The 25590-nt window shown below is 37.3% G+C and overlaps 1 protein-coding gene across 13 annotated transcripts in view; it reads right to left on the bottom strand.

Moving 5' to 3' along the window:
* LOC131432674 (PDF receptor) overlaps positions 1–25590 on the bottom strand; it is a 550466-nt gene that overhangs the window by 66142 nt on the left and 458734 nt on the right. For all 13 annotated transcript variants that reach the window (XR_009229938.1, XR_009229939.1, XM_058599088.1 and 10 more), the window contains one exon: positions 11837–12057. Coding sequence is in view for 11 of the 13 variants with exons in the window: in XM_058599088.1 (XP_058455071.1) it covers positions 11837–12057 (221 nt within the window). In the remaining 2 variants the exon portion in view is untranslated. The remainder of the gene's footprint in view (positions 1–11836; positions 12058–25590) is intronic.

The following is a 25590-nucleotide window of genomic DNA, read 5'->3' as shown; positions in this document are numbered from 1 at the left end:
ATGACAAGATTGATAATAAAATCAATTCACTTGCTGGATAGTTGCTTCTGCACTGTGTACGGTACGTGGAATGCTTTCAGTCTGCTGCATACCGTGTTGGCTTGAGTATATTAAACACCGGTTCGATATAAATTTTGATTTATATCAAACCGGTGTTTAATATATTTGAATTTAGAAACTTTCGGGGCAGATTTGGAGCGCTTATATAATGGTTTGATGGATTTTTCACATTCGACTTAATTCAAACACATTACTGCAATAGTGTACGCTAAAAATGGATTCACGTTTTGACAGGATCCTGAACACTGCAACCTCCATTTACAAATGAATCGGTGGGTCATGAATAAATTAAATTCTAGATTGTGTTATAAAGATAATTATAGATACTTCTTTTTCATCAATGTGGCAATAACCCAGATATCTTTGAGAATAAGCCTATACCTATTATTATAAAACCAAACAATATTCATGTAACCGAATTCAATAGTTAGAAATTGACATGGTATGATCAAGCAAAATATTTTGATCTAATGTTCGATTAAAATCTTCCTTTCAAGGATAGCATAGGAAGAATCCATAATAAGGATAACCAATACAATGTATCGTTATGCAGTATCAATTTGATCAATTTGTTTTTAGCCAGGAATAAAACGCTTCATAAGGTTCAGAATAAAATTCTGAAAGTTATCTTGGAGGGACCTCTCACGTTTAGTAAAAAATAAAATGTTATATCACATAATATTGTAGGTATAATCCGACCAAAATATATGCAATTTCCTTAATAAGTATGTTCATTCGCTTTCTCGCGATCACAAGACAAGTAGGTTTAAGGGTCAAGTGTAAACCAGGTTTCATGGTGTTAGAAATTTGAGCATTACGTTAGAAATTTGAGCATTTTATAATTGATACGTACAGTCTGTTACATAAGAGCGTGGTCATTGTTGTGAGAAAATAAAAAGACACAACATGGAAATACTTTTGAATATTGTTTTATTAGATCGAAAACTTGCATGCAAATACATTAATAGCATGTCCAATCCCCTTCAGTGTTAATAATGGCTTGACTCCTTCCAGGCGTACTTTGAGCGAGATTTTGCGTGTAATTTCTGAAAACGACTTCCAAATTTGTAAATTCGGCGAACAAGCTGTTTCAAATTGTGTGATCGGTTTTTTCTCAGCTTCATCTTGCAAAGTACATCGAAATTTCAAATTATTTTCGATCAAATGTCTGCACGGAACGACCGAAATTAGCTCTGTGCCTAATTCGTATTACTGTTGTTAGTTGAATTAGTTGATTTTAACAACAAAATTTCCAAAATAACTATGAAATTAGTTAAAATTGAGAATTTACTTTGATGGAAAAAACTCTTACTTTTAGAGAATTTGTTTAGTTGGCGAACATCCTGGACGAAAACCAGCAATATTTCAATCCAACACGAAATCTCATTGACAACTAATTTGTTATTAAAATCAGAAAATTTCTTTCTATTTATCTATCACCATCATTACTGAAGGACAGCACAAAGAACACAAAAATGAAATTGGTTTAATTAAGAAGTTTATTAGCCAAAAACCCATGAGAAGTGTCAAAGCAAAACAATCCATTAAAAAACTAAAAAGGACAGTCTTGTTAAAACTGTTTGCAAATTGTTTTGATGTTTTCGGTATGTGTAACGATATATCCATATATAAATTTCTGATTCGATTTGTAAAAATGACGACGAGTAGAGTAGTCGTCGTGTGGAGTGGACGTGTTTTTCTACCGCTCTTCGACTTAAGGACTATTCACACATATCCGGTCCGGTTCAGTGCCGGCACGACACCGTGCACGGATACTGATATTATTTCATTCGTTTTCTATGCGCGCATTCACACCTATCCGGCACCGTGCCGTTTCAGTGCAGCTCGCCGTCAGTGTAGCGTCCGTCCGGCAAACTCAAATTCGTCGTCACCGATATTTTTTATTTTCACTGAAGTCGGTATGTCATTGCATTGGCTGTGCCGGAACGAGAAACAGCACGGAAACGGAACGGAAGGGTTCCGATAAAAAAAGAACACTGACGGCGCACTGAAGGCACTTTCACTGAACCGCCACGGAACTGAAATGTGTGAATAGTCCTTTAGTGTCGATTAAAAGCGAAAGGAGCGCGACTTATAGCGCTTCTATTTTCGTTAAAAAGGGAACGTAAACCCTTCGGTGTCGCGAGTGATAAATTTCGTTTGGCTTTAATGCCATTTTAAGTGATTTTTAAATCATATCAACCATTGGTTTGGTGTCTGGTGCTTGGGCTTCATTGTTTGCCCTTTTGTGCATGTGTGCGATGATTTATCACGCTTCAGTTGGTGTTAGTTCTGCATGTTTGCACGACCATCAAATAAAGTACAAGATTCGGAAAGCAGAAATGTTTTATTTTTGTGATAAAGTGATTTTATCAGTGAGAAAGTCATCTGTAAATAATGGCTATCACAGCATGATTTATATAATGCATGTATGTTTTAAACATCACATCAGTGTAATGGTAAGTCTTATATCAACAGGCTATTTGCAAGGCTGTATAGATGGTGAGTAGGATAGTTTATATTTACGTATATTCTCTGCTCATGTCGTTTGCCTCACATACGAGACCGTATGAAGGGATAGTGGCGGGCTGGGGTTTGACACGTGTTGCATAATTCGGTGCCGTGTCTAGTCAATTTTGTCAAAGTAACTATAAAGGTGTGAGTTTTCTTTGCTGTTGTGACTTTCATTGCTGGTTGTGGGAATCGGTTTTTAGAGCGCATGACCTAAATTACTTTTGGGTCTTGTGCTTGACGGTGCTCACGAAGATAGTAGTGATAGCATTCTATCAGAGAAATGTGGCACAGTTTTATAGCGATCAAAGTGTTTGTATTTAACATTTACTTTTCCAAATCATGTGTGTGGAGCGGGCTTGTGCGGTAGTAGAATGTGTGCCCCACGGCTAGCATCTGCGGCCGGAGCATGAGATTCGTTTTCTTCACACGGAGTTTTAGTGATATCGGAGCGTGCGTAAGACACTTATTGCTCTGACATCGCTACTAAGCAAATATGATTTACAACACCTGAGACAATTAGGTGTGTGTGATTCTGGGAGCGGGCTTGTATCGCGAGGCCTCATTGTGTCTCGCGCGCTCTCGAAAAATGAAACATTCTGCTAGACAAATGACATCTCTAAAGAGAAAAAAAATGTTATTTTACATGACAAGGGTCTCACTACTTGGTGGCTGTCTCGGAGTGGACTGTTGTGGTAGTTGTCTCGGAGAGACCCCCGCCCTTATTAGTGTCCACAAGTGCCTTTTGGCAAGTTTTGTATGTAATGTCCTTCTCTCTTCGTTTGCTCCCTTAAAACAGGGTATAGTATTAGAAAGTACCATTGCCGCTCTTAGATAGCGTCCTTTGATCTTTCTTTTACTTCAAATCGCCATCGCGAAAGGTTGTATATATCAACGCACGCTACTTTGATTATAGAATTTCGTAACAAATTTTCCTTTGCTTTCTCGAAAATGGCTACGAACTTCACTCCGACACCTGAGCACTCGAACTCTGCAGCTTCTGGCAGCCAAGATTCTGTTGTTTCCGAGATGGAATCTCGAAACGACCAGATTATGGATGTTGGAGGAAGCGGTCCTGAGAGTGCTCAAAATAAGAGTGATACTCCATCCAATGCATTGTTTGCTGCTGATAAAAAGCAAAATGTGAACAATGGCAATGGGAAAAATTTCCTGCGAAACCGAAATAAGCGACTTCGCAAGAAAAACTCCTCCGAGAACAGTATTTCTCCATCTGGAGAAGTAGTCCCCGGAAAAACTGATCGTTTTCAAATCCGTATGTTGAACGGAATGTTCAATGAGGAACTGAAAAACGATCTAATTAGAGATCTAAATAGATGTCTCTTTTCGACGCCACCTTTGTTTTTTATTCCCAGCTTCAAGGGGCATGGGCTCAGATACGGCATCGTCTGGTTCTCCCCGGAGAATCAGGAGAGCAGTGATTGGCTCAAGTACAAGCTGGGACTGATAAACGAACAGGCTGGCGAAAATAGGTTCGTTATAGAACCATACAATTTGCGTCAAAATCGGATTAGCCTCTCTGTTCCTTGGGACTCAGAGGAGAGACTGGCTGATATCGATCTTTTGAAGCGATTGCAACTCCAGAACCCAGAGATTCAGTTTCTTCGATGGAAGATTTTAAAAGCTGGTCCGGTTATTGCAGAAAAGCGCTTGTTTTTCTGCAGTATCGATGGCTGCTCTCTTGGTCTTCTTGAGAAGAAGAAATTTTGTGTGAATTACGGGTTTCAGAGAATTTTTGTGCGAGCTGTTCATCAGAAAAGGCTCAAACAAAAATAACAACCTATTGATAGGCTTTCAAAGCTGTTCGGTATCTCTCAGAGGTATTGAATTTACTTCTGCTGTAAATTCTGTTTTTTTCTAGCAGACTGTTCAGCATCTTGACCGGGCGCAGAATTTACTTCTGCTTTTGTGTCGTCAATTTCCTTTCTCCCTGTTCTAACCCGAAAGGTAAGGGTATATTCCTTATTTTCCTTTCTCCTTTGATACAGGAAAATGATGATATGCAAATTTATGGCTAGGCACAAATCTCCACAAAACAAGGGGAACGCGCCATCTGAGCCGATTTGTTCTGATTCCTGATACTGATTTTTCTGTTAATATCTGCGTATTCTTTACACTGTGCTCTGCTCGTGTGTCCGAAATTAAGATCGATTTTATGGTAAAAACCTTCCATTCTTGTGCATCTATATTGTTACCAACTGTTACGAGTATTTGAAGGTTATGTATCGATTATGTATTTATTTTCTCTTCTTCCGACGTTTAGGTCCTTTTTGGGCCTTTTTCAAGGAATCAATGTTTATTGTGTCAATTACATTCATAATTTCAAACTGTATAAACAGTTTAACATTTACCGACAATTATGGTGTTCTTTTGTCTGTTAGTTCTAGCTTAACATATAGTGGTCATATTTTATATACAAATATAGTGAAAACAAATGGTAAAATTATGAAATTATCGTCAAATTTCTATTTTATACATAGAACTCGAAAGGAATGAATAGTATTTTGTGTTAATTGAATAGTAATTGCTTTTGAATTTTGCTCATTAGGATGTTGCTTGATATTTTCGTACTGTAATGTCTCTCCTCCTTTTGCTTTTGAACCCAATCGAATAGTTCCTTTGTATATATAATAGGATGTTCACATTCTTTAGCAAGACTTGACCTTGTAGCCATGTGTTTGAATATTCCTCCTAAGGTTCCAAATGGTCCTTCTCCCTGCGATGTTGTGATAAAAATTCCAATCAACATCTAAATCAAAGCAAAAAGCGAATATATGTCTTCTAATGCTGTTCATTATTTCGTGATATATCTTCATAATATATTAAACAGAATTAATTTTTGTTGTTTCAATTGGGGCCACGGCAATACTCGAGATTGATTTATTGAAAATATCAATACTATCTTTTTGGACGTTTGAGTCCGTTGTCTCTAATGATGTTCCTGACATTGCTTCTAATGTTTCACAACTGAAAACAATCATGTTTGAATTCGTTGACTCTACTGGTGTTTTTGTTGTTGATTGTATTGTTTCCTGGCTCTGAATATCCACTCAAGCAACTTCCTCTTCACTACTCGATAGGTCATCGCTAGTTAGAGAAGTTCGTTTGTTCAACTCCAAACGACATGAATCGCAAATTCTATTTTTTTCGTTAAGCAGATTTGTTTCAACAAATCCTAGTTCAACTAATTTAGAAATATTACTTTCCGTGAGATTTCGGCAATTTTTGAAACACCTTTTAGAAAACACGTTTACGCTATCCCTGTAAACGCTATACATTTTGTACTTCGTTCTTAGCTATTTCTCGTTTTCATTTGATTATCTGTTGCCTGTCATTCGTTTCTCACTAGCTTGTTTAAAAAAAATTACTTACATGTTAACAACCCGCATGAACGAATACCATAAGCCAATTAAATCAGATGTCGTCAAACGATAACGAAAGTGTGGTTTGGATGGTACATTATTGTTAGGTAGGTCTGATGGTACTTTTACATGCTGGAAGATTCAAAGATCATCCAAAATCGTTACAAAAAATATCCCGATTTTGTCGTGAATACGACTTACTTTACTATGGGGCGCCTCTTCAAAATTTACCTTCTGAGAGAGTGATAAGTTTTTGATCGTGAATATCTCATGTTATATCTAATGAATCAAAATAATTCTTGCTACACGCCATCGGAAATATGATCACAATTTTATAATAAAATTTTCAGTTCTGTGACATATTCTCAAATAGTTCAAAATTAAACTTTTTTGAAATGTTTGGTATAAACGAGTATCAAAGAAGATAATTCATAAGGCGCGTTTGCCTTTCTCGTATTTTGAAAGCTCATAGCTCAGTGATCTGTAGAAGGATTTATATAATCTAACTACCAATAGAATCGAAAATTTTTAACTTGAACGTGTATTGCAACAACATTGAAGTTTTTCAATAGTACACTATTGAAAAACCTGTTTGATTTAACCCATGAAAGCCCCAGCCAATCAGAACGCGAGATGTCTGAATCTATACAAGAGCATTCATATAAAAGATGAGTGGTTCATTTTTCCTACCATTTGCTGAGCAACTGTTCCCGAAACAAGACACACGACAGCAACATCGAGGACCTGTCGTCTCACTGTTTCCCGATCTGAATGCACAATGACACCGAGAATCGGTAGAAAGGCAGCCAAAAAGTCCAGCAAGGCCATTGCTGAAACAAGACACACACGAGAACCATATCAGATCTCAATATTTCCTACCAAAAGATTCATCAAGCTAAATTAATTTGCACCGTCACTAACACATTCAATTACGAACGGCAATGCGAAAGCGAAAGTGATGATTTTGGACACATCTTTATACTAGTATACAAATATGCGAAACAGAGTTGAACAAATTGAACAAATGAAAGAGATGAACAAATGTTTCCACTTGATTTGCGCATTCTACTTTCCAGGCGTATCAGAACTGGCTAAACTTAAATCAATCCTAAATATTTCTTTATCACAGTGGTGTGGTCGTCCTGAAAAGGACGGGGTTTTCAACTCCTCATCGTTACGGATGGCCAGCTGCAGATGGCGAGGGATGATTTTCGTTTTCTTGTTGTCACGGGCAGCATTACCGGCCAATTCCAACACTTCGGGAGCCAAGTACTCCATCACTGCCGTCAGATAGACCGGTGCACCGGCAACGACACGCTCTGCGTAGTTTCCCTTTCGGAGCAGACGATGGATTTTGCCAACTGGGAACTGCAGACCAGCACGGTTCGAGCGGGACTTTGCCTTGCCCTTAACTCTTCCTCCTGTGTGCGTGTTTCTGTGTAAAAATTCCACAAATGCTGTTAGCTCGACAGCCAATTCAGTATTACTGGCTGCTGCTATACTAACTCTCTCTTTTATATCGTCTCACTGTTTCCCGTTCTGCGAAGGGGAGGTCTCTACACCGTTACCAGTAGAGGTATAAAAAGAAATGTGATGTGAGAAATAGCGTCATTTAAGTTAAAGCAGCTACTCTGAACGTACGAGACACCGTCAGCTGTTAGATGGCACCGAAAACCGGAAAAAAGGCAGATTTGTACCGTCACTAACACATTCAATTACGAACGGCAATGCGAAAGCGAATGTGATGATGAACACATCTTTATACTAGTATGGGGTCGTGTGAAAATATGCCATGTGATACAGGGTTGCCATATATACAGGTCAATCTGTATTTTATTTATACATACATATATGTACAGATTATTCTGTATTATTATTATTAATATTATTATCATTATTATTACTATCATTATTATTATTAAAATGACTTGCATACCGAAGATCGTCGATACATTTCAGACCAAGCCATTCCAATTGTTTCGTACTGAAATTTCGAGAAGAATCAGATATCTTCAAACTTCATAGCTTCAATAAAAATAAACTACAAATTTGTCGTACCTAGCCTCCTATATTGGCAATTTAAAAAGGAATTGTTTCAAGTTTGGAATATATAGCTGTAGAATAGTAGCTGTTTAATGTAACTAATCTGTACTTTAATGTAGGTGCATCGCTTCAAACTCTATTAGTGAAAAAGGAGAAAGCTTGCACAATTAATATAATCAATCAACTAACTGATATTCGTAAAAGTGATGGGAGCGTGCCAGTTTGCTCGTATTCACGACATCCAGTTATGTCTGACATTACCCACCCGCCTTTTTTTTTTCAAACCGCTGTATCTCGAGAACCGTAGCATATAGCAAAAATTTGATTAACACCTTTTTTATTGGAAGTTCAACGTTATTTTATAAAATTAAATTAAAAAATAAAATATATGTTTGACATGACATTCCAAAAATGTGCATTATTTTGAAAATATGCTCCTTTTTTAAATAACATATCTCGATTCTAGAAATTTGACAGAATTTTACTTTGGACTTCAGCTACAACATATCAAAAAAATAAAAAAAAATTTAAAATACCCTTTCTGAGAGATTTGAATTTTATATTTTGTCGTGAATACGACTTACTTTACTATGGGGTGCCTTTTCAAAATTAGCCTTATGGAAGAATGGGCAGAACTTAATCGTGAATGTCTCGACTTGTATTAAATGCAGCAACATAATTCTTTCACCATTTCATCAAAACTATGATCAGGAATTTAGGATAATATTTTGAACAGTGTGAGATAACCACAAACAACTCAAATATTAAGTTTTCTTAAACTTTGAGAACAACGCGGAAAACTCTTTACTTTTGCTTGGCTTTTTCGCGCAAGGACGACGATTTTGAGGTAGTCAGGCACATATCTTCAACTGACTGCGTATAAAAGGGGAACCGTGGTCGAAATTCGATCATTTCTTCTTGTGCGTTGGATGCAAGCAGACGTCGTGGGACCAGCAGCTTCGGAGAGTGCGCCTTCTGCGTGGTTAAAAACCTCAAACGCTCAGGTCGCAACTCTGATTTAGACTTCAGTCGTCAGGTGGAGCAGTCGGCAATAAAAGCAGACCTTTTGCGTGGTATAGAGTCTCAAACCCTTAGGTCGTGCTTTCATTTGGACTTCAATCGTCGGGAGCAGCGGTCGTCAATAATGAGAGCAGACCTTTTGCGTGGTGCCAAACCTCAAACGCTTAGGTCGTGCTCTCATTTGGACTTCAATCGTCAGGTGGAGCAGTCGTCAATGAAAGCAGACCATTTGCGTGGTTAAAAACCGCATCATTTGGCACTGCGAGCGGATGTGTCGGTTTGTACGCAAAGCTAGTTTCAATTCAAGCAAGAATGATTGCATCAGCTACTGGTGCTTTGCATTGGAGAGAAAGAAAACAAGAAACGAAAAGTGGACAACATTATATAAAATCAGCCGTTCTAATGGCTCTAAATGTTATCTAAAGAACTATTAAGATTACTTCTTTTAAATTCGAAGGTAGAAATCATCAGTTTAGTGAAAACCCAAAATAATTTGATCCGGTTCGTGCACTTTTCGCTGTGCGAAAATCGTTCGAGATAAATGTTCCGAACTGTGGTAAATATCGTAGAGAACTCCACAATTTGGTCCTTTTAAAAGTCAGAGATGAATCCTGCATCTTGATAGTTTCTTTCAATGAAATATGCAAATCTGAAATGAGATAATCGACGTCAAAACTCGTTGAAAATTTTAGTAGTGAAAAGGGGGAAAGTTTCGCAATTCACACAATCGATCAACTATCAATTCAAATTCGAAAGTGTAAACAAATCGTGTCAGTTTTATTCGTATTCACGGCATCCAGTTATGTCTCTGACATTACACACCCGTACTTTTTTTTTTAAATAAAAATCAAACAAATTTTTTTTTCAACGGTGCTAATTTTTTTACATAGTCCTTATAATCACCTAAAACATTTCGGAAGACCTATGTAATTTACATTTACATCTAGCTGATCGTACTCAGGAAAAACAAAATCTTGATATTACATTCCTTGTGTGAATTTTGATCATTCCATTTCAATAGATTTTTTAGACGAGGTTTAGCGTACAGAACCATATTATTGTTAGTGCTATAATCTTATTGACGCCAAGAAAACTTTTTGTCGGGATTCAAACCTAGGACAACTGATTAGGCAAAATATCTACCGGTCTTATAAGAAATCTGTATATGTTCGGATAATTATATGAACCTCGTATCTATGGGTTAGAGCAGTATTTCAAGTTTCCATTATAGTTCTGCCACACCACACATGACAATAACCACATCATTAAAATTTAATAGATTCGAATTGAACTTTTGTATTGGCTAATGAAATGATGCTTCATTTTCTCATGATACACATTGTATCCAAATATAATTTGTTTTCAAAACAGTACCGATAAAAATCGTTACTATTTCCTGGTTCTACTATTAGTCGATTAGAAATTGTTTTACAAAGTAGTAAGAGTTACTTACTTTTTCTACAAATATATTGAGCGTTTGCGCCGAGAGAACGGACTACGAAAATTCTTCGAGTTCTAATTTATGAGTTGCTGATGGATGCTAACATCCACCAAGCGATCATCTAAATCACACTCAAAATAATATTCATATTATAGTTACGTGAAAAGTTATGTGAATATTTTCCACCCTACTTTTCACGTAGGTTTTAATGGACTGGCATTTAAAAGCTGTTTAATGCATAATCCAGTAAAAGTTACGTGTTTCATAGGTAAAATGTAATGTACTGTTCATATCACATTTACCTATCAGTTCATATCAAATTTAGATACCAGAGAATTACTATTTCATATATTGGATTAAGTCAAAAGGGAGATTTCAGATTTTGCTATAAATCTATGAAATGGAAATTGTCATGAAATATAAAACATTTATTTCAGAAAATTATCATATAATTCCAATGACTTAAAAAGTAACTAATAACGTCGTGGTATCTCAAATCGACAAACCTCCAGAAATCTTTTTCGTTGTTACTGCCATCCAACGGAAGCCGAAGTCGAGATCCAAGAACTCCTACAACACTACCGATGCAGGTTGAAGTCGCATTACATGGTTCCAGTGTCTCTAGCTTCATACCGACGGCCTGTTTGAAGCATTCGGCAGGTGTGGGTAAACTTCCGGACTCACGCAGGCACTCGGTTCAGTTGAACACCTGGAAACTTTCATACTTTCATATCAATGGTCCGGTCGATGGAGTAAAAAATTTTAATTAAATAACTTTTCTCGCAAATATTTACACTACTTACACTTCGAGGGCCACTGCTCGCCATTTTCAATATCGAGTTTTTTACACTGTAAATTCACGTAGATTGTTTGACGATGACTCTATTCATTTTAGGGGATGTTCGTATAACATTCATTTTCGTCACGTAAAATATTCAATTTGACATTTGAAACCATCTTATGTGATTTTTCAAGTAAATCGAACGTGAATTTTTATTTGAGTGCATATTTAACTACTAAAACAATTACAGGGTTGTGTATAAGGCACAATCGGTCGTGCGAAGAAAATAAAATGCAGTAATTGAAACATTAGCGAAATTATATTAATGGCAGATTTCCCGATCCTAGATACAAGGAACAATATTCTACACAGAATTTTTCCTCTGGTTTGTAAAACAACTCTAGTTTAAATGTTTGTCATATTGGATGACGCATACGTTATTGTAATGATTTTCATTATTGCCTATACTTTCGTTGTGTAATATCATATTTGGCATCAATCCGGTTATTTCTTTTGTATTACCTACCCGCCTTATCCGTCCTTGGCGCTCAAGTACCTAGTTTGAAAGTATTGTTTACTTTCCATAGAATGTACACTTACTTTTGTTGTCCTATGTATTGTGCAGTTGTTACGGCCCAAATAATAGTTAGAATTAATGGACTACCCCATCCAAGAATAGCGTACATTGTATGCGGAAAGCGGCCCTGGAAAACCGTAACGGTAACGACATTGTGCAAATATAGTCCTTCAATGAACATCCACATAAACATGCAGGTTCTGGCATATTCCAAGAAAACGTATGACGCTTCACAGAGATAAGGCTGTGAAAGAAAATAAAAAAATAAAAATTAAATTATTACCAGAAAGTACAGCTTTGTGCTTAAGGACGAAGAGGGGGGGAGGCGTTTGTTGGGTTAGAAGTCCCTCCAGCAACAAGGCACTTTTATCGATCCTTTTACATATTATGTACACTCACATGTTTGATACATGTTATATAAATGAATCTTCGAGAAAATTTAGTAACAATTTCGGTAATTTCGGAACCGAGAATTATATTAAAATAAAATTCAGAAACTTCCAGCATGGACTCCCAGCGGTTATAAATAATTATTTACACAACCTTTTGTCAGCGAAACGCATGCATTTTTCACAACAACATTTGGCAACATTTAGAATCAGCTACATGGGTCATGCCTCAGTCCGCAAGGCTCATGCATCAGTCCGCTCCTATATCGTCCTATTGTGACAGAAACTTTTCTTCTTTTCTTCAATTTTCTTAAAATTGAAAAGTAATCCACATTATGTGGTTCATCGATTTGACAGGTTTACTGGAATGGGTGGTGGAGTTGCCATTTTTGTCCAACGGCAAATTAAACATCGAATTTTACCTTCTTTCAATACTAAAGTTATTGAAAGCTTGGGAATCAAAGTTGAAACCATTCATGGAATTTATTTCATCGCTGGAGCATATTTGCCATTCCAATGCACCGGCGAACAATTAAATTTCTTTAAAGGCGATTTGCAAAAACTTACAAGATATCGATCGAAATTTTTCGTAATAGGGGACTTAAATGCTAAGCATGTCCAGTGGAATTGTAGGCAAAATAACAGTAATGGTAAAATACTTCATAATCAACTCTCAGCTGGTTACTTCACAGTTCTTCATCCCAGTAATCTTACTTGTTTCTCTTCCGTGAAAAACCCGTCTACAATTGATCTGGTTCTAACAGATCAAAGTCACATTTGTAGTGAACCGATTACTCATGCTGACTTTGACTCAGATCATCTTCCTGTAACATTCAGACTTTCCAACGAAGCTTTAATTAATCCAATTAGTTCTATTTTCAACTATCATAGAGCTAATTGGTTGGATTACAGATCTCACATTGAAAATCATGTGGATCATGAAACTATTTTAGAAAATTCTGCGGACATCGATACAGCAATTGATAATTTGAATCATTATATTATCGAAGCTAGAAATCTTTCAGTTCCCAAAGCTCAAACTAAATTAAATTCTCCTATCATCGATGACAATCTTCAACTGCTCATTCGGTTGAAGAATGTTCGTCGACGACAATATCAACGTTCTCGTGATCCTGCTATGAAAAACATAGTTAAGGATTTACAAAAAGAAATTAAACATAGATTTACTCTTTTGCGAAATGAAAATTTCGCTAAAGAAGTTGAACAAATTAAACCATATTCTAAACCTTTCTGGAAACTTTCTAAGGTTCTTAAGAAACCTCAGAAACCAATTCCTGCTCTCAAGGAAGGAAATCAAATACTTCTTACAAATGGTGAAAAGCTCAAAAACTTGCTCAGCAGTTCGAGAGTGTCCACAATTTTAATTTAAACGTTGTGAGTCCTATTGAAAATGAAGTCTCACTGAAATATGATCATATTTCAACCCAAGTGTTATCACACGATGACATTATTGAGACGAATTTTGATGAAATTAAATCAATTATTAGGAAACTCAAAAACATGAAGGCTCCTGGTAATGATGGAATTTTTATTATTCTTATTAAAAATCTTCCCGATGTTGCCTTGAGACTCCTGGTTAAAATTTTCAACAAGTGTTTTTTATTAGCTTACTTCCCAAAAAGATGGAAAAACGCTAAAGTAATTCCTATCCTAAAACCTGATAAAAACCCAGCAGAAACATCAAGTTATCGCCCAATTAGCTTATCGTTTATCAGTAAACTTTTTGAAAAAATTATCTTGTTGAGAATGATGACTCATATAAATGAGAATTCAATTTTTTTACCAGAGCAGTTTGGATTTCGTCATGAACATTCAACTACTCATCAACTTGTCAGAGTAACGAACATGATAAAAGCAAATAAATCTTCTGGGTTATCCACTGGAGTTGCTCTTCTAGACATAGAAAAAGCATTCGACAGTGTTTGGCACAAAGGTTTAAAAGCAGAAATGTCTGATTTCCAGTTTCCTATTTATTTGATCAAAATGATTCAAATTTATTTAATTCGTACTCTTCAGGTTAGCTATCAGAATTGCAAATTTGAATTGCTACCCGTACGAGCCGGTGTTCCGCAGGGTTCGAGCGTAGCTCCAATCTTGTATAATATTTTCACTTCTGATCTTCCAAATCTACCTGTTGGTTGTCAGAAATCGCTATTCTGTGACGACACAAGTCTGTTAGCCACAGGTAGAAATCTAAGAGTGATCTGCAGTCGCCTACAAAGAAGTTTAAATATTTTCAGTGATTATCTGTCAAAATGGAAAATTAAACCAAATGCAGCAAAAACGCAATTAATTATCTTTCCTCACAAGCCAAGAGCTTCTTTTCTTAAACCAAACAATAATCACATTCTCAAATTGAATGGCTTGGAATTGACATGGTCTGATCAAGCTAAATACTTAGGTTTAACGTATGACAAAAAACTAACTTTCAAGGATCACATTGAAGGAATCCAGGCAAAGTGTAATAAATATATTAAATGTTTATATCCTCTTATAAACAGAAATTCTAAGCTCTGTCTAAAAAACAAATTGTTAATTTTTAAACAAATTTTCAGACCAGCCATGCTTTATGCGGTACCAATTTGGTCAAGCTGTTGTTCCACCAGGAAGAAAACGCTTCAAAGGATTCAGAATAAAATTCTGAAAATGATTCTGAAGCGTCCTCCCTGGTTTAGTACAAATGAGTTACACAGACTCACAAATATAGAACCATTAGATGTAATGTCTCATAATATTATAAGCAAATTCCGACAAAAATCGATGCAATCTTCAATTGAATCGATTCGCTCTCTGTATTAGTTAGTAAGTTAGTATATAAGTTCATTTTCCCCATTACACAATACAAGTAGGTTTAGAATTTTCCCTACACAAAAATCTCAGAATTGCGGAAGCAAATGATGTCTTCATGGTAATAACCAAATCATATATATATATATATATATATATATATATATATATATATATATATATATATATATATATATATATATATATATATATATATATATATATATATATATATATATATATATATATATATATATATATATATATATATAACAGGGCTGAAAAGTCACCACTTGTGGCTGAACACCCAATTTAAATCTTAATAATTTAATTTTAACTCATATTCCAATAAATAGTTATTTAAAAAAAAAAGTTCTGGCGGGAGCTCTTCCATTGAAAGATCGTTTTTGGGAGCTTTCTTCGCGACTGCTAATAAGATGTGAGGTACTGAATCCCCTGGTTATTAATAACTTCGAAAGGCTAGTTGAGCTTCAATCTCAAACAAGATTCATGGCAGTATATTTTAACCATATGTCATAGGAAATCAACCCTTCAAGATATTTTCCTATCCGTGTCAGCCTCCTAAATGTCCCTGACTCAACTTTATTTTTCGACACATCCATGCAGCGCGAAGTGCGTGGAATCCCGGAACACCTACGCTTGTTGGAAATCCCAAAAATATTTACAAGTAAGTTCAGGCATATTAACTCTGAGAAAATGTTATACACGGACGGATCATGGATTGAAGAGGCTACTGGGTTTGGTATATTCAACAATAGTGTTTCGGTCTCATTTAGGCTTCAAGGACCTGCATCTGTTTATATAGCAGAGTTAGCAGCAGTTCATTATAGTTTGAGTGTAATAGTCACATTATCTCCAAACCATTATTTTCTTTTCACAGATAGTCTGAGTGCAATTGAAGCCATTCGCTCAAACACTGCTGGTAAAAATGAACCTTTTATCTTGGGCAAAATAAAACAAATCACAATAGTTTGGGTTTCGGCTCATTGCTCCATTCCAGGCTTTCAACAAATTCTATAGCGCGTCTCGCCCAAAAAAAATTGCCAGCGGGTAAGCTTCTTGGGATAGAGATGATCTGGGGCAGTGGATGCACTCAATTATTCCTAAAATATCGACAAAGGCATGGTTCAGAAGACTGGATGTGAGTAGGGACTTCATTCGTGTGATGTCCAGACTTATGTCCAATTACTACACGTTAGATGCACATCTCCTTCGAATTGGACTTTCCGAAACTAATCATTGTTCTTGTGACGAAGGTTATCGCAATATTGATCATGTCGTTTGGACATGCGTGGAGTATCGTGATGTCAGATCTCCACTAATAAATTCCTTGCGTACCCAAGGTAGACTATCCAATGTCCCAGTTCACGACATTCTTGCTTGTCGTGACGTTCCTTACATGAAACTTCTTTATTATTTCATTAAGGCCATTGGAGTTCAAATTTAAATTTCATTTTATGTTAGACTGTTTTCTCTTCCATGAGTTCAACCAATAGCCAGCTATCTTATATTAAATAAAAGTGATGAACTGATACAAACAAACCTGAAATAGTTATAAATCATGTACAAAATAAATGTATTTCATTTAGTAATTTATAATAGCAACTCGCTTGATAAAAACAGTTTTTAGGTTAACTAATGAATACCAACATACTAATATGATATTCGAAATGTATTAGGTTTAAAGTACTATGTATTGTGAATACCACGGCGAAGAAAAACTTATGTATATTGCCTATGAAAAAAACGTATTAAGGAAAAAAAAATTCAGAAACTTTACCTTTCAATCCAAATTTTTGAAAATGGGATTAGGCATCTTTGAATAAATTGAGTGATATTATTTTCACTATTTTTGTTCATATCACCCTGTAGTTCCGGAACCGAAAGTCGAATCCAAATGAAATTGCGGTACCGTGTATGGATGTACAAGACCTTTTCTTTGAATCTAAGTTTGTTAAAATCAGTTAAACCATCTTCGATGAATTAATTGCTATTGTTTTCACTTCTTTGGTGGCAACGGTTGAATCTATTTTCATATATCTTAATTCAAGTTAAAGCTCTGATTGTCTTAATAGATACTGTGCAATTTCATACAGATCCCACTTCCGGTTCCGAAATTATATGGCGATGAGTGTCAAAACTTTCAAACCGTCATACAAATTGACGATGAAAAACTGATACGCATCGGTACGTGATGGTACGGAAGAAAAACACACCACCATCTTTGCTCGTTTCGCAGCGTGCTTTGTTCAATTTCGTATAGCGTGCAGGGTTGCTACATTTAAACCTATATTTTCAGGAGAAAAATCTGTAAATCTGTATCGGTGTAACGAAATTCTGTACTGAAAGTCTGTATAGGAAAATTATAAGAAATCAAAGCGTAACGAAATGAAAAAGTCATTAAATCGAATCTGAAAACGACAGCTACTTTTTTTTAGTGTTAGCGTTTATTGTAATGTAATTGACTATCTTTTTTTTTAACTGTCTTACATCATGGCCAAGGTCGCCATCTTTCCTTCTAATCAAAAGAAATTTGGAAAACATAACAATTACTCTAAAATAATTTCATGAAAAGTTTGTACACACATACACATTCTTTTGCAGATGGGACTATTTGTAGTGTTCACAAACCTCGATTATCTCTTTTATTCAATTTGTACACACTTGTTAGTATTATCACAAAATCATTCATAAACCTTTATTTTATTCAATATTGCAATATATTTTTAGGCACACTGCTTAATCTCTAAGATGCCAAGGTTATTTCTAATCTTAATTAACGACTAACTTAAAACTAGAATGGTATCATTAGAATATGTCATCTCAGATTCTCGAAAATTCAGCTTTCAGCTGGCGATCGGCAGTGGTCGATGAATTGAATATTGCACGAGTTTTCCAGATGGCGTTGGAAAATATCTATGTTGGCCGCATCCTTCGGTCCGTGTGGGTCCGCGGGAAAAACCCCCAGGCTACAAAAGCCCGTCGGGTAGCCTGCATGCAGGTTTTGCCGACTGAAGCGGTCTTCCTTGGGCGGTGATGGTGATGTTAAGGAAGAGCATGAAAAAGAAAGTAAATATTATGGAAACGGGGTAAAAAGGGGATGTGGAAACAAAATGCCTGAAAACGACAGAGATCTAATTAGTTCCCATCGAGATGGTGCAGAGAAAGGAAAGGGGGAACGAAAAAGTTAATGACAAAAGAAAATCTTGTTAGTTCCAATGAAGATGGTGGACAGGGACGGGGATCGAGAGAATCGGGCGGATGTTAGTGTCGAACCTGTAGGTGCAGATTATACTTTCTGAGCGAGGAATAACACATTACGCTTGTATATCAATGTGTTTAAGGTACTGGTATATGAGAAGCATATATATACTATCCCGACTCGCCAACACATCCCGCCAACACATCGGAACCTCAGGCGGTCTACCTCGGGCCCTATGGGATTCCAGTAGCTTCGACCTGGCGTCACGATACTCTATGCACGACCACACGACATGCTCGATGTCCTGATAACCGTCGCCACAGGAGCAGAGACCACTCTCCGCGAGCCCAACATGCCGGAGATGTGGGTTGAAAGTGTACTGATTTGACATGAGCCGCGACATAACGAATGAAGTCGCGACTCACGTTCATCCCCCTGAACCAAGGTTTCGTCGATATCCTAAGGATAATGGAATGTAGACATCGTCCCAGTTCGCCATTGCTCCCTGAAGTTTGGTAAATTTCGAGAGTTTTCTGACGAAAACTACTGAAAAATTTATTGAAGCAGAATGGTCTTTCATAAATATCACCTTCTAATGCGCCCACCTTAGCCAATGAGTCTGCCTTTTTATTGCTTGGAATGGAACAATGCGAAGGGACCCAGACTAACGATATTAAATAAGACCGTTCAGATCAAGTTCGCAAGTGATTCCGTATTTTCCCCAGGAAATATGGGGGATACTTTCCTGGCTTCATTGCCCGGAGAGCTTCTATTGAGCTTAGACTGTCCGTCTCAATGAAGTAATTATCTTTGGGCAAGATTTCAATGATCACGAGGGTGTACTGAATAGCAGCTAATTATACGACGTAAACTGAAGCCGGATCACTGATTGTGTACGAAGCGGTGATGTTCTGATTGAAGATGCCGAAGCCTGTGGACCTGTTGATTTTTTATCCGTCAGTGTAAAACCCCTTTTCACAGTTGACTGTTCTACATTTATTATGAAAGATATTATAGGCCACTTGAGGGCGTTTGCGATCCACGAATCTCTTCTCTTATGAATGTGTCGAAAAACACAGTAGAATCAGAAGTATCCGAGAAATGAGCACGGTTGGAAACAAACGAAGAAATATTAATACGACCTTTTCTGCTTTTGGAAACTCGTAACACACTATATGGTCAAAATGAAACATTCAGATCCGTTTGCCTACGATGCAATGAATTTGACGAATATTTTAAAATATGATCACAATTTTATGATAAAATTTTCAGTTTTGTTACATAATCTCAAATAATTCAAAATTAAACTTTTCTGAAATGTTTGGTATAAACGAGTATCAAAGAGGATAATTCATAAGGCGCGTTTGCCTTTCTCGTATTATTAAAGCTCCTAACATAAGAGCTTTAAAAGTACAAGAATGGCAAACGGGTGATCTGTGAAAGGATTTATATAATCTAACTGACAATAGAATCGAAATTTTCCGATTTGAACGTGTATAGCAAAAGCATTGAAGTATTTCAATAGTACACTATTGAAAAACCTGTCTCATTTGATCCATGTCAAGACCAGCCAATCAGAACGCGTTCTAAGGAAGAGAACAAAATATCTGCTGCTGTACAACAAATCGTTCGTGGAAAATGTTCCGAAAAGTGATGAATATCGCAGTGAGTTCCTCAATTTGGTCCTTCTGAATGCTAGAAACGAATCCCTAGAGCATATTGATAGTTTCTTTCAATAAATTATGCAAATCCGAAATGAAATAATCGACATTAAAATTCTGTATGCGGCTATTTTTATAGCCGTTAGGACCGCCCATTAGTGAAAAAGCTACAAACGAAATCACATAAAAGGAAATCTCTTAATAAAAATTGAATCAGTTTGGATTCTATCGCCACTGCGAGCAGATGTGTTTTGTGTCGTCTGCACAGCTAGTTTCGCTTTCGACAAGAGCGATTACGTCACAGCTGCTAGTCATTAGCATTGGGAAAAAAACAACGGTGGAAAGCATTGAACAATATCAGCCGCTCTAATGGCTCTAAATGTTTTCTAAAGAACTATTAGGATTTGTTGTTCGCAAATCGAAGGTAATTATCCTCAGTTTAGTGCAAATCAAGAACAGTTTGCTTCGATTTGTGCACTTTTCGCTGTGTGAAATTCACAGCAATCGAGATCAAGGGAAGCCTTTTTGTTGCGAAAAATGTTTCAGAGTTTAATGTCGTAGAGAATTACGCAATTTGACTATTCTGAATGCTGGAAACGAATCCCTACAGCATATTGATAGTTTCTTACAATAAATTATGCAAATCCGAAATGAAATAATCGACATTAAAATTCTGTATGCTGCTATTTTTATAGCCGTTAGGACCGCCCATTAGTGAAAAAGCTACAAACGAAATCACATAAAAGGAAATCTCTTAACAAATATTGAATCATTCGTCATCTAACACTCGATGTGGATAGACGAATAACCTACTACGACTAATTTCGATTTTGTTTTATTTTTTATTCGCAGTTGTCTACCTACCCAAGCTATGGGCAAAAACCGCCATAGATCCGAGAAGGATCCAAAGGATGCTAAGCGTCTGAAGCCAAGTGATGTACAGGTAAACGACCGTTTGCTGAGTAAAAACCAATATGCTGATCTGCCAGTAGATGTCGAAGAGGAACTGCAGAAGAAGGAAAAAATGCCGCCTTTCTACCTGAAGGGCTTCCCACCAACTCTACGCTTGGATTTCAACACACTGATCAGCAAAGGACTACAGGCAACAATCCGTTTATGTACTGAAGGCTACAAAATAACTGTTCCGGCTTTGAACCACTACAAAGGAGTGGAATGCTATCTGAAGCAGACAAAAGCGGAATACTTCACACACGATATTGCCGCCAACAAACCTATGAAGGTTGTACTTCGAGGACTACCCGACATGACGGAAGCCGAACTAAAGCAGGCACTGTCGGAGGCTGGACTAAAGCCTTTGATGGTATTTAAAATGAAGCGCCATAATACGGACAAAAAGTTTAGAGATCAACTGTACCTGATTCATCTGGAGAAGGGCTCCATTACCATGAGTCAACTGAAAACGATTAAATCGTTATTTCACATAATCATCGAATGGCAAAATTATAAACCGGTACATCGGGATGTCACACAGTGCACGAACTGTTTGAACTACGGCCATGGAGCGAGGAATTACCACATGAAAAGTCGGTGCGGGAAATGTGCCGAACCACACAATACCAACGATTGCCTACTAGATGACATCGCTGTAAAATGTGTGAACTGTGATGGCGACCATCCATCTACTAGCAAATCGTGTCCCAAACGTGCTGAGTTCACAAAAATTCGACAACAGGCGTCCCGCAAACAATCAACGCGCATAAATGTTCCACAGAAGGATGAAGTTAATTTCCCACGGCTCCCACCGAAGAGGGATATTCCGAATTTGCCGCCACTTCCTCGCAGCAATCCAAAAGATTCAGCCGCTGGATCACAAAAAGAATCTTCCTCAAAAATCCCTCCTGGATGGGGCAATAATCAACCACAAGCAAAGGATGACTCTGGTGATTTATTTTCTGCTGAACAACTGATCGTCATTTTTGAAACAATGACAACAAAACTACGAAACTGCAGAACGCGGTTAGATCAAATCAACGCCTTAGGCAAATTCATCATCAAATATGCAATATAATGAGTTGGTTATAGTAAATTGGAATGCTTGCTCACTCAGGAGCAAAACTGCTGAATTGTACGATTTTCTTCAAGAGAAGAATACCGATATTGCTATTTTAACTGAAACTCATCTTAAACCTGAAATTTCTATTTTTATTTCCAATTACAGGATTCACAGGCTCGACAGGGCAACTACCAGAGGAGGGGGAGTTGCCATTGCCATTAAACGATCCATTCAGCACAGGCTTCTGTCAGCCTTTAAATTGCAACTCATAGAAGCCATCGGGATTGAGATTACAACGACGATGGGATCCTTCATCTTCATTGCAGCGTACTGCCCCAAACAAACCAATCTTCGAGATGGTACGTGTGCATCATTGAAGCGAGATCTGGCTATGCTCACTCGACGACAGAACAAATTCATCATTGCTGGGGACCTGAACGCACGGCATGAGCTGTGGGGAAACAGAAGACAGAATCGAAACGGATTCGTACTTGCCGAAGATTACGAAGCTGGACAATACAACATCTTCGCTCCGGATCAACCAACGCGACTTTCCAGATCGGGAGTTCATTCCATTTTGGATATATTCATCAGCAACATCGCCATAGACAGCTCTCCGGTTGTCTTCTACGAACTCTCTTCTGACCACTTTCCAGTAATATTGACGTTGGGATCTTCACCAGAAACAGTGCCTATTCAACCACGGAGGAACTATTATCGCACCGATTGGGTCCAATTTCAACAAATCGCCGACCAACTTATTAATATCAATGTTCCACTAGATTCCCCGATGGAATTCGATGCGGCCCTATCTTCCTTCCAGCATTCAATCACAGTCGCTCGTGATAGGACGGTTCCAGTACAACATATGCCGAGTTCCTCTCTTCAAATCGACAGTGTCACCAAGAAACTCATCCGACTTCGGAATATCTACCGGAGGCAGTATCAACGAACTGGCATCCTAGATAGGAAGACTACTTATAAAAACTTATCTAGGATAGTCCAGGAAAGAATATCTGAGCTTCGCAACAGGAACTTCCAGCAAAAGCTTCGAGAAATTCTCCCACATTCAAAGCCCTTCTGGTCCTTACCGAAGGTGCTTAAGAAAAAACCGAAGCCTATTCCTCCTCTGATGTCACCCCAGGACGCAGCTGAAGGAATACCTTTAATCACACCAGTAGAGATGGCAAATGCGCTAGGCCAGCAGTTTGTGTGTTCTCACAATTTAGGACTCAACATTGTTAGTCCATATGAAAGAGCCGTTGCTGATAGCGTAGCTGAGGTTGACCAATCAGACAGCTTGGTTCCTGAGGAAAGTAGAGTCACTGCGAATGAGCTGATGGCTTTTGTGAAAAAACCCAAAAATATGAAGGCCCCCGGTTTCGACAACACATTCAACATTGAGCTGAAACATTTGAGTATTCGCTCATTTGTCTTCTTAGCTAAACTTTTTAACAGGTGCTGGGAGCTTGGTTACTTCCCTTCAATGTGGAAGTTAGCTAAAGTTATCCCAGTTTTGAAACCGGGGAAAGATCCTTCTTTTTCCAAGAGCTATCGGTCCATCAGCTTACTCTCTGCCTTATCCAAGCTGTTTGAAAAGTCAATACAAAGGCGAGTTCTTGCTTTTGCAGATGAACAGGATATATTTCTGGAAGAACAGTTTGGGTTCCGGAAAGGAAGATCCACCATCCACCAGCTCACAAGGGTTAACAACGTCATCCAGCAAAACAAATCAGTGTCCAAAACGACTGCCATGGCAATATTGGATATTGAAAAGGCATTCGATAATGTGTGGCTCGATGGACTGGTGTTCAAATTGCATCGGTATAATTTTCCCATGTATCTTATTAAAATTATCAAAAATTATCTTGCAGATAGAGCATTCCAGGTTTCTCTGAATAATGCACTTTCAGAAAGATTTACTATTCCTGCTGGTGTACCCCAGGGAAGTATCCTAGGTCCCATTCTATACAACATTTTCACATCAGACATCCCACCTCTTCCAGGTGGTGGTGTTCTGTCACAATTTGCTGATGATACTGCCATTCTTTACAAAGGTCGTGTCACTAATGCTCTGAAAAATAAACTGCAGACAGGTCTGGACGCTTTAACGGAATATTTTACAAACTGGAAAATTGTGATCAATGCAGCAAAAACTCAGGTCATCTTGTTTCCACATTCAAGATCTCCAAAACTTGTTCCATCAGACGAATGCAGAATACGATTCGGTGTTGAGGTCATTCAATGGTCCGATGAAGTTATCTATCTAGGACTCACCTTTGACAGACATCTGATATTCAGGTCACATGTTGACAAAATCGTTCAAAAATGCAGCATACTCATTAGGTCTCTGTATCCGCTAATTTGTAGAACATCTAAACTATGCCTGAAGAATCAGATGGCTGTCTATAAACAAATCATCTACCCCGCAATTGAATACGCAGTCCCTGTTTGGCGGGGTTGTGCACGAACGCACAAACTTAGGCTTAAACGCATTCAAAGTAAGATCTTAAAGATGATTCTAAATCTACCCCCTTGGACAAGGACTAGTGAAGTACATGAGATTGCCTCACTGGATATACTAGAACAAAAATTCGAACAATACTGCACGAAATTTGAAGAGAGGTGCTCAATCTCTGAAATACAAATAATTCAAAATTTGTACGTATTAGGTTAGGGATAGTTATAAGTAGGTAGACATTTTATAAATAATTAAAATAAATATTATGATTAAACATTAGTATGTAAAACAAGAGTAACTAAAACACCTAATATTAATAACGAATCGTATGAACAACAAAGATGAAAGGCCAAAGGGTCAAAACACTTGTAGTGTAAAATGTTGATGAAATACACAAAAATAAGATTACTAAACAGATATTTATGCAAAAAAAAAAATTGAATCAGTTTCGATTCTATCGCCACTGCGAGCAGATGTATTTTGGGTCGTCTGCACAACTAGTTTCGCTTTCGACAAGAGCGATTACGTCACAGCTGTCAGTCATTAGCATTAAGAAAAAACAACGATGGAGAGCATTGCACAATATCAGCCATTCTAATGGCTCTAAAAGTTTTCTAAAGAACTATTAGGATTTGTTGTTCGCAAATCGAAGGTAATTATCCTTAGTTTAGTGCAAATCAAGAACAGTTTGATTAGATTTGTGCACTTTTCGCTGTGTAATTATCCTCAGTTTAGTGCAAAGGTAATTATCCTCAGTTTAGTGCAAATCAAGAACAGTTTGATTAGATTTGTGCACTTTTCACTGTGTAAAATTCACAGTAAACGAGATCAAGTGAAGCCTTCTTTGTTTTTGCGAAAAATGTGGAAAAGGGGAATGCTTGCATAATTCATACAATTGATCAACTAATTGATATTCGGAAGTGTTAAGGAACATGTCAGTTGTTTTCGTATTCACGACATCCAATTATGTCTCTGACATTACCCACCCGCCGTTTTTTTAATCTTAGATTACTTGATCGTTTTCGTGTTGTCTACCGTAATAATGTACTTTAAGTTTTACTTTTACATTGATTTTTTATTCATTAAGACATACATTGTCAGATGAACTAACCATGTAATCAAAATACAAGGACATAAAACGGGTCTGAGAATTGAGCTCGACAAGTCTTTCGAAGTTTTCAATCACCATTGGATTCAAGATATCGCATCGGATAAGCAATC

Source organism: Malaya genurostris, chromosome 2 (assembly GCF_030247185.1).
Source record: "Malaya genurostris strain Urasoe2022 chromosome 2, Malgen_1.1, whole genome shotgun sequence".
NCBI classification, from domain to species: domain Eukaryota; kingdom Metazoa; phylum Arthropoda; class Insecta; order Diptera; family Culicidae; genus Malaya; species Malaya genurostris.
Note: the sequence above shows the minus strand (reverse complement) of the source record. Positions and strands in the feature narration are given on the sequence as shown.